The sequence below is a fragment of the Coregonus lavaretus genome (genome assembly GCF_964263955.1).
Source record: "Coregonus lavaretus genome assembly, contig: HAP1_SCAFFOLD_844, whole genome shotgun sequence".
NCBI classification, from domain to species: Eukaryota; Metazoa; Chordata; class Actinopteri; order Salmoniformes; family Salmonidae; genus Coregonus; species Coregonus lavaretus.
The window spans coordinates 143,445-158,357 of NW_028159233.1; the positions used below are offsets into that span (position 1 = coordinate 143,445).

At 43.9% G+C, this 14,913-nt stretch overlaps 1 protein-coding gene across 1 annotated transcript in view; it reads left to right on the forward strand.

Annotated features, from left to right (window-relative positions):
• The window catches only part of LOC311123153 (vascular endothelial growth factor C-like), a 51,412-nt gene that overhangs the window by 20,516 nt on the left and 15,983 nt on the right, over nt 1-14,913 (forward strand). The window contains exon 4 of the mRNA XM_084197418.1: nt 3,785-3,924. Coding sequence (XP_084053544.1) covers nt 3,785-3,924 — 140 coding nt within the window. The remainder of the gene's footprint in view (nt 1-3,784; nt 3,925-14,913) is intronic.

Genomic DNA, 14,913 nt, shown 5'->3' on the forward strand with positions numbered 1-14,913 from the left:
CACAACCTTTGGATTACCTGTTGGTCTGTAGCCATGCAGGTTGGTCTGTAGCCAGGCAGGTTGGTCTGTAGCCAGGCAGGTTGGTCTGTAGCCATGCAGGTTGGTCTGTAGCCATGCAGGTTGGTCTGTAGCCAGGCAGGTTGGTCTGTAGCCAGGCAGGTTGGTCTGTAGCCAGGCAGGTTGGTCTGTAGCCATGCAGGTTGGTCTGTAGCCAGGCAGGTTGGTCTGTAGCCAGGCAGGTTGGTCTGTAGCCAGGCAGGTTGGTCTGTAGCCAGGCAGGTTGGTCTGTAGGCCTACTGTTAGGTTCCCACTACCAGAACTAATGGCCAATCTAAAGCCTCTCCAGTTACCTCTTATCTGGCTTTATTCCCACCTGAGCCCAGACAATGTGCAGGCTCAGTGGATTGTAAATGCCTCAATGACAGGGCCGGGAGTCAGACAGATTGACTCGCTGAATAGTTAGGATGAACTATATATAAACTAAATTTATATATACATTTATTTCCTATGCCCTCAATGAACTATTCTGCAGGTACAGTATGAGTGTTCTTTAAGACAGCTCTTTGGTAGTGCTCACTTCCTTTCCCCCGATGTGAGAGTAGAGTCCATTGTCAGGTACAGTACATCAAGACGCCTTAAGGAATCTCTTTCATGTACGTTGCCAGCCTAATGAGGGGTTAGTGTGTTGTCTTTAGAGCGGTGGGGTGGATGTGTGATGCGGTGTAAGTGCGTAAGCAGGGCTGTAAGGAGCCGGGAGTGGATGGAAAGGAGTGGCGGGTAGGGGAAGGTAGGGAAGCACCCCTCCCTGTCACCAGGGAGGACAGATCATCCCATTAATACAGTATTTCTGGTATTCCCCTCACTTATAAACCATTCCCAATCTCGTCAATGTATTGGGATAAGGGTTGCAGTATTTACTGCGGGTGCACGTGTCAGGTTTTAGCGGTTTCTTAAAAGGAAGCTGGAATGGCCTCTGCCAAAGCCCATGTCAAGGTGCTGAGACTAATCAGACTGGGATGCCTTGGTAACGTCTGCCAGGAGGAGGATCGGGGTGATTGCTTAGGTCAGTTTTAATCATCCTAAAGGGCTATAGTCCTCATTGAGTGGTCTATTATTTTATTGAGTGAATGTGGACTGACTTGTTTTATTGAAGGGAAGAAAAGTCTGTTTAAAAGAGTCTGGATTCAAGTCACTAAGACTTTTGTTTGCTATTCATGCTTTGGGGCCAATGGCCATTCACAGACTCACTCTCAAGAACTGCTTGAGTCTACTCCATTCCTCCCTAAAACTCTATGCGGCCCTAGAACTGAGTAACCTCAAAGAATAGTGTTGAATTGATCAAGGCATGATACAGAAAGCTCCTGCAGACACTAATAAAAACAAGCTCCCTTGCCTCATTCCCTCTTTTGTTGCTGCTATCCACTCCACTTCAATGGTGTATATAGTTGGGGTTAGAGAGTTTATACACAGTGTGGTTGTGTGTTAGCGGTCTGTGGATTTAGAGTTGCACAACATGCCCCATTCTTAGCCTCACTTATCTGGTTGTTTTTAGATTTAATCTTCAGCCTTCAAATGATCCTGACTAGAATGCTGCAAAGAAACTATGGCAAAAGGTTGATCATCATGTTTGGTTGCGCCGTGACATCAACTAGACAAATACAGGTTCTACAAAGTACTATGATGTAGATAGTAGGTATGAGCTGGAAGTAGAGGCCTAAGCATTATTGTTCACTAGTTTACTCCAAGTAGGGAAAGGGTAGTGGGGTTGGAAAGTAATAAAGGGGAATATATATATATTTTTAAAGGATATGTATGTGTATGTATGTATGTATGTATGTATGTGTGTGTGTATGTGTGTATATGTGTATATATATGTGTGTATGTATATATCCATGTATATATACAGTGGGGAGAACAAGTATTTGATACACTGGCGATTTTGCAGGTTTTCCTACTTACAAAGCATGTAGAGGTCTGTATTTTTATCATAGGTACACTTCAACTGTGAGAGATGGAATCTAAAACAAAAATCCAGAAAATCACATGATGTATGATTTTTAAGTAATTAATTTGCATTTTATTGCATGACATAAGTATTTGATCACCTACCAACCAGTAAGAATTCCAGCTCTCACAGACCTGTTAATTTTTCTTTAAGAAGCCCTCCTGTTCTCCTCATTACCCTCCTGTTCTACTCATTACCTGTATTAACTGCACCTGTTTGAACTCGTTACCTGTATAAAAGACACCTGTCCACACACTCAATCAAACAGACTCCAACCTCTCCACAATGGCCAAGACCAGAGAGCTATGTAAGGACATCAGGGATACAATTGTAGACCTGCACAAGGCTGGGATGGGCTACAGGACAATAGGCAAGCAGCTTGGTGAGAAGGCAACAACTGTTGGCGCAATTATTAGAAAATGGAAGAAGTTCAAGATGACGGTCAATCACCCTCGGTCTGGGGCTCCATGCAAGATCTCACCTCGTGGGGTATCAATGATCATGAGGAAGGTGAGGGATCAGCCCAGAACTACACGGCAGGACCTGGTCAATGACCTGAAGAGAGCTGGGACCACAGTCTCAAAGAAAACCATTAGTAACACACTACGCCGTCATGGATTAAAATCCTGCAGCGCACGCAAGGTCCCCCTGCTCAAGCCAGCGCATGTCCAGGCCCGTCTGAAGTTTGCCAATGACCATGTGGATGATCCAGAGGAGGAATGGGAGAAGGTCATGTGGTCTGATGAGACAAAAATAGAGCTTTTTGGTCTAAACTCCACTCGCCGTGTTTGGAGGAAGAAGAAGGATGAGTACAACCCCAAGAACACCATCCCAACCGTGAAGCATGGAGGTGGAAACATCATTCTTTGGGGATGCTTTTCTGCAAAGGGGACAGGACGACTGCACCGTATTGAGGGGAGGATGGATGGGTCCATGTATCGCGAGATCTTGGCCAACAACCTCCTTCCCTTAGTAAGAGCATTGAAGATGGGTCGTGGCTGGGTCTTCCAGCATGACAACGACCCGAAACACACAGCCAGGGCAACTAAGGAGTGGCTCCGTAAGAAGCATCTCAAGGTCCTGGAGAGGCCTAGCCAGTCTCCAGACCTGAACCCAATAGAAAATCTTTGGAGGGAGCTGAAAGTCCGTATTGCCCAGCTACAGCCCCGAAACCTGAAGGATCTGGAGAAGGTCTGTATGGAGGAGTGGGCCAAAATCCCTGCTGCAGTGTGTGCAAACCTGGTCAAGACCTACAGGAAACGTATGATCTCTGTAATTGCAAACAAAGGTTTCTGGACCAAATATTAAGTTCTGCTTTTCTGATGTATCAAATACTTATGTCATGCAATAAAATGCAAATTAATTACTTAAAAATCATATCATGTGATTTTCTGGATTTTTGTTTTAGATTCCGTCTCTCACAGTTGAAGTGTACCTATGATAAAAATTACAGACCTCTACATGCTTTGTAAGTAGGAAAACCTGCAAAATCGGCAGTGTATCAAATACTTGTTCTCCCCACTGTATATATATAAACATATATAAACATGGAGGATTGGAAGTAATACAGACAATTACATTGATGGAAGTTACAATCTATCTGCAATATTAAGCTGATCTACCCCCAAATAGATTGAAAAAAAAAGAAAAAAAAGAGTACTATGATCTCTGTCAGTAGCTTGATAATTGGGTTTTTTCACAGTTATGTTGACTGAAGAAAACTGTCTAAAAGTCCTACTATCTGTTACTTGACTCATCTTCACTCTCTGTTTCTCCTAGCTGTTTGAAATCACAGTTCCCATCACGCAAATGACCAAGCCAGTGACTATCAGCTTTGCCAACCACACTGTGTGCCGCTGTCTGTCCAAACTGGACGTCTACAGACAAGTACACTCCATCATACGACGATCTCTACCAGAGTAAGTGTTCCTTTTCTTAATCCAGTCCACTAACTTAGCTATGTTGATCTGCTCCTACCTCTATAGGAGTTAGCGATAGTAGTAATAGTAGGAGTAGTTCAGTAAAGTATCTTCTCTGCAATATATAGGCCTCTTTAAGTGCCCTTTTTGGGGATTCTTAATCCAGTCTATCCATTGTGTTTTTCTGTCCAATGCAGTGGTTCCGTTGAAGTAACTGCTAAAAGCATTATAACAGATATCTGTCACAGGGACTTTTGCAAATGCCCAGAAAGTGAGAAGGAAGCATTGCCCACCACAGGACAGGAAGTACACTTCAAGAACAGTTTGCAAGATGTTGCGGATGTATTTAAGCCTGCAGAAAGCTCGCTCTCGTACCAAGAAACTTAGGATAGCGTCTCCGCTGTCAGCATGCTAACCAAAAATCCCCAGTTCCAACACATTTGCTCAGTTTTTCCAGTCAGTTTCTGGATTCTGGTTCTCTTTATTGGGAGTATATGTGGCGAAAAGGTTGTGTATGTTTTGGATACAATGGGAGGTTGCCTTGTGTTGTACAGCAACAGTATTTTCCCTTGAAAGGATATAGAGGTTCATATTGGCCAATTTAGTGTGGACACCTATTGTTCCTGTGCTGTGAAGGCTTCCTGTCAGTGTGTTGATATTGGAGGTGTTACTACAGGAAATCCCAGCAGTGAACCTTGATTAACTTTCCATCTAGGCAGGGCAGTGCACTGTGGAGCATTATGGACTGAGTCCATAATCACTACGTGGAGTGAGGACAGTTAAATGGATGGTGTTTCTGTCATCAGACCTGAAAGCACTTTGACATAATTAGAGTTAGTGTCATTGCCTCCATCATACACACACCTGTGCAGCACCCACTTGGGTGATGCGAAGATGAGATGTTGCTACTTCTGCAGTGAACGTCCCACCTTACCTTATGAAAACGACAGTATATTGTGAGCAAGAGGTTACACAGGAGCTGTATCTACAGACAGATTCTCATTTTGTCTGTGTGCTGTGTTTACGTCAGAGGAGTAGAGGAGTGTAGACTTGGCCCCGCACCCGAACCCCCAGCCCGGCACCCAGTCTCACGCCACCACATGTACTTTACATTAAGCCGGGGTTTACATACAGTTCTGGGAGCGCTAGGAGCGCTAGGAGGGTGTTTACTGTTTAGCTTAATCAGAACAAGTCGGGGGACAATATTGCTTCCAGAGCCTCAACCAGACTTAGATCAGCCTCTTCTACATTAGGGTATATGTAGCTAGAGGTTTTCCACACAGCAGTAGCAGTAGCAGTAGTAGTAGTAGTAGGAGTATCAGTAGCAGTAACAGCAATAGTAGTAGTAGGAGTATCAGTAGCAGTAGTAGCACTAACAGTAGTTGTAGTAGTTGTAGCAGCAGTAGCACTAGCAGTAGTAGTAGTAGTAGTAGTAGCAACAGTAGCAAGTTGCAGCAGTAGCAGTAACAGCAGTAGTTGTAGCTGGAGTAGTAGCAGTAGTAGTAGCAGCAGTAGCAGCAGTAGCAGCAGCAGTAGTAATAGCAGCAGTAGCACTAGCAGTAGTAGTAGTAGTAGTAGCAGTAGCAAGTTGCAGCAGTAGCAGTAACAGCAGTAGTTGTAGCTGCAGTAGCAGCAGTAGCAGCAGCAGTAGAAGTAGTAGTAGCAGCAGTAGCAGCAGCAGCAGTAGCAGTAGTAGTAGCAGCAGTAGCAGCAGTAGTAGATGCAGTAGTAACAGTAGCAGTAGCAGCAGTAGAAGTAGCAGTAGCAGTAGCAGTAACAGTGGTGATATATGGAGCAGCAGGGTGGGGACGGCCTGTCAACGCCCCAGGGAGAGGAGAGCAAGACCAAGGCTGCGCAAGCAAGCAAACAGGCTGAAGAGCAACACTCCATAAACACTTAGAATTTACTATAGACAATGAGCTCATAGCTGACCAGGGATAAGGGAAAACTCGGGCCCTATGTATAACTCTGGAGCCTACGTATAATCAACAAGGACCCAGAGTTTGACCTGTTTCAGTCCACGTGTTCAGGAAAAACTCCTCGCCCTAAATTGAATGGCTAATTTCAAACCTAAATAAGAAACTGTACACCAACCGACGTATTCACTGGCCTTGCCATGTCAAGTACTGTCAATTCATAGTCTCTAAAGTGACACAATGTTTAGATCAATTGTTGAATAATTATGTTGGTGGGATAAATTCTCTGTAAGTCTCATACAAGTCTTAGTATACTAACAAGGGATCTTGCTCTCTATTTCTGCTCGGTATTGCGCTGTTACAGTTCGACTAGTGTAAATGTTTATTGCCCTTGTGTCAGCCCCACAGACTGAAGGATTAGCCTTTTGCCCGTTCTCGACATGCGCCGGCATGCCGAGAAATGACTCATTTCCCAACGAGAAAAACTCTCCTGCAGCAATGCAATGGCAATTGGAACACCATTGATCTGTAAACCTTAATGTTCTCCATGTCCTAAAGCTGTGGTGTTGTTGTGACCGACCAGGGAGGACAGTATTGCCAAGAGAGAGCTGCAGATCGATCCCAGATGAGAGGCCTGCCACGGCCAGGTCCAGGATTACGTTCCAAATGGCACCCTATTCCCTGTATAGTGCTCTACTTTTGACCAGGGCCCATAGGGAATAGGGTGCCATTTGGGATGCAGACCAGAGGTCCAGGTCACGACTACCTGGCTGAAAGATCTATGGCAGGATGTGAGCCGTGCTACAACAAGGCTGTTTCTCACTAGCCGTGTCATAGGGGCCAGTCGATAGGATAGGTTGAAACACGATGAATTACAATAAAGGTGACTGAGTGTTTTGGGAAAGTTTACTCATGGTATAATGCTTGAGTTCAATAGTAATGTTTACCAATGTGTGATTAATGGATATAATCTTACATGACGTGACTAATTGAAATGCCTGGTCATTGTGTTTTCAGTCAATTTACCTTGGAAAATAAGGGTAAAATTAAATTAAATACATATAAAATTATGGAATAAAGGTCTTATTTCAGAGGAGAGGAAGTTGACAAATGATCAGCGTTCGTCCCCTAAGACACTGAGTTGGTCCTAGAGAACTATCAGAACTATCCTTCCAGAGAGAGTCAGCGAACCTGTTTATTATTATGTGATATTTTACTACAGTATTTTTCTGCCTGCTCCTCTGTCAGAGGGATTTTCAATAGCAGGAGTGAGGGGGGGGGGGGGGGGGGGGGGGGGGGGAATGCATCATTCCTCAGCGAGTGATCTGCTCTCTCTCTCACACATCGGCAGGCTTCGCTCAGCTCCTCGTGTAAGAAAAAGCAGATGTGTTCCTACGGCGACCAGAACTTTTTTCTGCTGGGATACATCCCAAATGGCACCCTTTTTCCTTTATAGTGCACTACTTTTGACCAAGGCCCATTTGGCTCTGGTCAAAAGTAGTGCACTATATAGGGAATAGGGTGCCATTTGGGACGCATCCCTGGTGTTTTTCTTCTTTGCCTTGACACTAAGGGGTGTCTCTTTCCACCATTCCTCTCTGCCTGTAGCTTCAGTGGGGGTAAAGTTACATAGCAGCAACAGTTTATGTTCTGATTGCGGATATAGAGGCATTAAAGCTGTATATAACATCTAGAAGTGACCTAATGGAGTCTAGTCTAGACCAATCCATCCCCAGAATTATTACGGATTACAGAAATAGTACCAAATTAAGCTGTGAGGGCTAATGATAATTGATTAGTTTGGGCTGTGGATTCAGCTAGCTGCTAAAGACTTAAACAGACCCGTGGGTCCAATGGTAGAGCTTTGATCTTTCTCTGGTCGGTTTCTCTGCAGTTCTTTTCCATGGACCTTTACTCTTTACTGTTGTGAATGCTCAGGACACCCAGACCATTACAAGCACAGGTCTCTCAACATGTGTACGGACCTCACCTATGGATGGAAATACATATCAGTGGAAACATCATGAGGAGATGCTAAGGAATGGTAGTCTAATACATGAGTTGGCCGGTTCAGCTGTGATATAAATAGACACGTATCAAAACCTATGGAGAATGCGGTTGTCCGAATGGCAACATCTTGTGATCATATAGTCAGTAGGCTGCCAGCGTTAACACAAGGTGGTCTAACATTACTTATCAAGACCCAGGGCCAAGAAGTGCCAAGGAAGGAGCTCTCTGCCCTCACACATACAGTGGGGGAAAAAAGTATTTAGTCAGCCACCAATTGTGCAAGTTCTCCCACTTAAAAAGATGAGAGAGGCCTGTAATTTTCATCATAGGTACACGTCAACTATGACCGACAAAATGAGAAAAAAAAATCCAGAAAATCACATTGAAGGATTTTTAATGAATTTATTTGCAAATGATGGTGGAAAATAAGTATTTGGTCAATAACAAAAGTTTCTCAATACTTTGTTATATACCCTTTGTTGGCAATGACACAGGTCAAACGTTTTCTGTAAGTCTTCACAAGGTTTTCACACACTGTTGCTGGTATTTTGGCCCATTCCTCCATGCAGATCTCCTCTAGAGCAGTGATGTTTTGGGGCTGTCGCTGGGCAACACAGACTTTCAACTCCCTCCAAAGATTTTCTATGGGGTTGAGATCTGGAGACTGGCTAGGCCACTCCAGGACCTTGAAATGCTTCTTACGAAGCCACTCCTTTGTTGCCCGGGCGGTGTGTTTGGGATCATTGTCATGCTGAAAGACCCAGCCACGTTTCATCTTCAATGCCCTTACTGATGGAAGGAGGTTTTCACTCAAAATCTCACGATAGATGGCCCCATTCATTCTTTCCTTTACACGGATCAGTCGTCCTGGTCCCTTTGCAGAAAAACAGCCCCAAAGCATGATGTTTCCACCCCCATGCTTCATAGTAGGTATGGTGTTCTTTGGATGCAACTCAGCATTCTTTGTCCTTCAAACACGACGAGTTGAGTTTTTACCAAAAAGTTATATTTTGGTTTCATCTGACCATATGACATTCTCCCAATCCTCTTCTGGATCATCCAAATGCACTCTAGCAAATTTCAGACGGGCCTGGACATGTACTGTCTTAAGCAGGGGGACACGTCTAGCACTGCAGGATTTGAGTCCCTGGCGGCGTAGTGTGTTACTGATGGTAGGCTTTGTTACTTTGGTCCCAGCTCTCTGCAGGTCATTCACTAGGTCCCCCCGTGTGGTTCTGGGATTTTTGCTCACCGTTCTTGTGATCATTTTGACCCCACGGGGTGAGATCTTGAGTGGAGCCCCAGATCGAGGGAGATTATCAGTGGTCTTGTATGTCTTCCATTTCCTACTAATTGCTCCCACAGTTGATTTCTTCAAACCAAGATGCTTACCTATTGCAGATTCAGTCTTCCCAGCCTGGTGCAGATCTACTATTTTGTTTCTGGTGTCCTTTGACAGCTCTTTGGTCTTGGCCATAGTGGAGTTTGGAGTGTGACTGCTTGAGGTTGTGGACAGGTGTCTTTTATACTGATAACAAGTTCAAACAGGTGCCATTAATACAGGTAACGAGTGGAGGACAGAGGAGCCTCTTAAATAAGAAGTTACAGGTCTGTGAGAGCTAGAAATCTTGCTTGTTTGTAGGTGACCAAATACTTATTTTCCACCATAATTTGCAAATAAATTCATAAAAAATCCTACAATGTGATTTTCTGGATTTTTTTTCCTCAATTTGTCTGTCATAGTTGACGTGCACCTATGATGAAAATTACAGGCAGGCCTCTCTCATCTTTTAAAGTGGGAGAACTTGCACAATTGGTGGCTGACTAAATACTTTTTTTCCCCACTGTACTGGACATAATAAACCATTAGAGAGATGAGCTACTCTTCAGAGTGAAGAGAAATGCTTTCAACTTGAGAGTGTAAGGTCATCCCAATTCCTCAAATGTGAAATATTAGAGTGTGTTATCCATATCTGTTCTCAGGCAGCTACCGCGGTGAGGTGAAAAGACTGGTAATAATTACAGGTTTTGTGAGTTACTCACAGGCGTAATGAAAAAATCTCTCTCTGGGATATCATAGGATAAACAGTTAGCCATTAGCCGAGCGAGAGGAACGAGGGGGAGCTCAAAGTGCATCCAATCCGTTACCTAAGATGACATTTATCCTGCCGTGCTGCTGTCAGTCAGTCAGTCGGTGGAAGAAAACCTCAGTGCCAGTAAAACGCTTGATGTCAAGAGACGCAGTACAGATGTGCTGCTAAAGCTTTCTGTTTTCTCAAATTTTAAAAGATAAATACTGTGGCTTGCGAAAGTATTCACCCCCCTTGGCATTTTTCCTATTTTGTTGCCTTACAACCTGGAATTAAAATTACTTTTTTGGGGGTTCCTATCATTTGATTTACACAACATGCCTACCACTTTGAAGATACAAATGATTTATTATTGTGAAACAAACAAGAAATAAGACAAAAAAACAGAACTTGAGTGTGCATAACTATTCACCCCCCCCAAAGTCAATACTCTGTAGAGCCACCTTTTGCAGCAATTACAGCTGCAAGTCTCTTGGGGTATGTCTCTATAAGCTTGGCACATCTAGCCACTGGGATTTTTGCCCATTCTTCAAGGCAAAACTGCTCCAGCTCCTTCAAGTTGGATGGGTTCCGCTGGTGTACAGCAATCTTTAAGCCATACCACAGATTCTCAATTGGATTGAGGTCTGGGCTTTGACTAGGCCATTCCAAGACATTTTAATGTTTCCCCTTAAACCACTCAAGTGTTGCTTTAGAAGTATGGTAAGGGTCATTGTCCTGCTGGAAGGTGAACCTCAGTCCCAGTCTCAAAACTCTGGAACACTGAAACAGGTTTCCCTCAAGAATTTCACTATATTTAGTGCCATCCATCATTCCTTCAATTCTGACCAGTTTCCCAGTCCTTGCCGATAAATAACATCTCCACAGCATGATGCTGCCACCACCATGCTTCACTGTGGGGATGGTGTTCTCTGGGTGATGAGAGGTGTTGGGTTTGCGCCAGACATAGCGTTTTCCTTGATGGCCAAAAGCTCAATTATAGTCTCATTTGACCAGAGCACCTTCTTCCATATGTTTGGGGAATCTCCCACATGGCTTTTGGCGAACACCAAAGGTGTTTGCTTATTTTTTTCTTTAAGCAATGGCTTTTTTTTCTGGCCACTCTTCTGTAAAGCCCAGCTCTGTGGAGTGTACAGCTTAAAGTGGTCCTATGGACAGATACTCCAATTTCCGCTGTGGAGCTTTGCAGCTCCTTCAGGGTTATCTTTGGTGTCTTTGTTGCCTCTCTGATTAATGCTGGCCTTGCTTGGTCCGTGAGTTTTGGTGGGAGGCCCTCTCTTGGCAGGTTTGTTGTGGTGCCATATTCTTTCAATTTTTTAATAATGGATTTAATGGTGCTCCGTGGGATGTTCAAAGTTTGGGATATTTTTTTATAACCCAACCCTGATCTGTACTTCTCCACAACTTTGTCCCTGACCTGTTTGGAGAGCTCCTTGGTCTTCATGGTGCCGCTTGCTTGGTGGTGCCTCTTGCTTAGTGGTGTTGCAGACTCTGGGGCCTTTCAGAACATGTGTATATATACTGAGATCATGTGACACTTAGATTGCATACAGGTGGACTTTATTTAACTAATTATGTGACTTCTGTATGTAATTGGTTGCACCAGATCTTATATAGGGCCTTCATAGCGAAGGGGGTGAATACATACGCACGCACCACTTTTCCGTTACTTATTTTTTAGAATTTTTTTAAACAAGTTATTTTTTTCATTTCACTTCACCAATTTGGACTGTTTTGTGTATGTCCATTACATGACATCCAAATAAAAATCAATTTAAATTACAGGTTGTAATGCAACAAAATAGGAAAAACGCCAAGGGGGATGAATACTTTTGCAAGGCACTGTATCTTTGCTTGAGCTTGAGTAGATGTGGGTAAAATGTTGAGTGAAGCTAGTCTTTCGACTCTGAAAGATGAAGGTTTTTTGCAACTGATGCATAGCTAGTTTTACAGATGAACATTTAATGGGGGACCTATTCAAGAAGAGGACGTTTGGCATATGGAATGTTGACGCGCATACTCTGTAGACCTGTGCCATAAATTGGAGCAGGAAAGGACATTACAGCAGGTAACGGCAAGACGGCAGAGCTATAATATATAACATTATGTACAGTGATGCTCTATATCACCAGATACATTTACCGTCAGAAAAACTACTAAATCAGGTGGATACCTCATCTAACGCACATAGTCTACCTTCTATCGTATGTACACGGTTATTATTTATTTCAATTCATCACATTCCAGGGGAGGCCCTGTACATACCAATCCATTCCTCATAGGAAATATAGACAGTACTTGATTTGGTATATGAATCAAAACAACACATACCAAGAGAGGCCTGCACATTCCACATACAAATCCCATCGTGATATGAATTATAGACAGTAGTTGTACTATATTAATCAAATCACATGCAGCAAAGTTTCCCGGCTGCAGTAGAACTAACATGTTCTTGGGATTACCACAGCCTTTGTAATATCAAGGTGGTGACACCTTGGCTGTCTAAACGGACACGTCTGTTGTGTGTTATGAAAGGTGCACGTGTTATTAATCAGATTACGTGTCTTCCTCCGAAGCCACAAACATGTCAGGAGAGTGCGTTACTTTCCTTCTTTTTCATCCACTTGGAATGTGTTGTCTGTTTAAGCCACTGCATGTATGGTAATTGGAAGCACATTGACAATCCCTCGAACGTGTAGAGCTGCCAATGAGCCGTTTCATGGCAACTTCAGCAATTTGTTTTATTTCAAATAAATAGTTGAAAGGGTATGTTTCTGTTTTGCGTAGATAATCAACGCAAAACTTTAATTAAGCCAACATCTGTTTGCATTGTTGCATTTGAAACTAATGCTTTTGTGAATTCAAAGCAGTTATTTTTTTCTGAAGTGCTCTAACCACTAACTGTAATTTGTTATCAGGTCGACTAAGCTCATGGATGCTTACTGTGAGCTGCACACCAATAGTGGAATGTCCCAGATATGTTTTCGGAGGTTCAGAGGTTCTGACCTCAAAGAGGCCTGACTAATTTTGTTATTGCCAGGATTTCCATAATAAAAGCGCCCGCCCATCCCCCTTACTCATCACCCCAACACCCTCTGATGACAGAATGTTGTACCAGGGTCATACATCAGACAGGACCTCCATTTGAAGACAGGATGATCTTAGACCTGGGGAGAAGAAGGGGGGCATGAAGCCCGTGATATGGGGGAGGTGAAGGAGGCTTCATGCCTCCCAACCTGAGTCCCAGGTCTCCCTGACCGTCTGTGTCTGATAAACCCCTGACCGTGCCACTCATCTCACTCCCTCACCCCGTCACCCCCCGACAAAGGGGGCTCAATCAATCGCAGAGAGGGGGTAACCTTAGCTGTTACATCCGTCCACTTTCTCAGTTGTGGCTCGGTGCAAAGGTGAGGGGGTGCTCCTCGGAGCATGGATTGGAGGCATGGAGCGGAACATGGGTCTGGGTCCTCCTGTCCCTCATAGTGGACTCGTAGTCAGTCAGGCTGAGGCTGAACCCCTGAACCCCTACCTGCTGGGGCTGATATTGGGGTGATATTGGGGGTGAGGCCCTGGTCGTCCGTGGAGTTGCTTGCCATGACTGGACCACTTAAATCAAACTGCCAGAGCAGAGGGGGAGACGGAGGGGAGATGGAGATAGAGACTGTGGGGGAGACGGAGGTTGAGATGGAGGGGGAGAGTCATAAATCACTACCAGAGAAGGGTAAGACCTGCTTTTTCACTTCCAGGAGGAAACAAACGGTCTAGTTCCCCTGTCTGTCTGTTAGTTCACCTCTCGCAGGGCTCTTGTATGGTTGGCATTTCCTCAGGATAGAGTTATAGAAAAAGGGTATATTACTGAACCAGAGGCCCGTTTTTTAACAGTGGGTTTGCCCTTACGGATGCCTTTTCAACCGCACTAACTGTCTGAATGCACTGTAACACTTTAGTTATACAGTTGTACTGCACGTCGAATGAAGCCTTAGACCGGCATGCACTCACAGTACAGTGGCTAGTTACACAAGTGTGCGTTGAACGCAGCCTTATCAAACTGTTTAGGAATGTTCCGTGCTGGGGGTACTAGAGTTTGTTAGCATTTTTGCACCTAAACACATGAAGCTTCAAGTGTGAGTTCCAGGAGCTACAGTGGAAGCCATAGCTCTAAAACAGTACTTACCCTCGTGTGTAACATACCGGAAAGTAAATGCAATAATTCATTTTATACACGTCTTTTCTTTACCGTAAACTTCCCACCTGCTCCATTCGTATTCTCCACCCTCTTGAAAGGATTACAACAACGATCCCCCCATAGAGGCACTAAAGTGCTATTTGTTGGCTCTCTCTTAAGAGGCTGAATGGAGTTAGTGTGGTTCTCTTTTTATTGCATTTTCATTAGTGGTGATATACTCAGTCTGGCAGGAACTACTGACTAGAGTATACAGGTATATGTAATATCTCTGGTTCTCCGGAAATGTAGTATATTGTCTTTGGAGGTTGGTAAATGGAAAGAAGAAACTGCAGTGTATACAAAGAATCTGATAGTTGAACTAAATACTAATTCACTTCAATCCATTTTAACTGGATTTATAGCCATTTTATTTTTGTATCAAAACACTTGCAGTTCTACTGCTGTTACATTCATGTGGGTCAGATGTTGCATAGCAACAATCATTTTCCATATAAAGTTAATATAAAGTTGACCTGTATTAAATGCACTCCACTGCATCTTCGATAGTACAAACATGTCCCATTTCAGTCCACAACTCCACCATGCTGAGAGCTAACCCTTTTCTTTCACAGCAGTTAAAGCATCCAGAATCAAGTTCATCTTGGTATGCGACTGTGCTTTCACTGGCCAGCGGTTGTACTGTAGCACGAGTCGTGCGTTTGTCTCAGAGCAAAAAGACAGATGGCTGGAGCTGACACTGGCTCTGATAAAGTCAGTGTGGGTCGATTGCCAGTATGTGATTTCA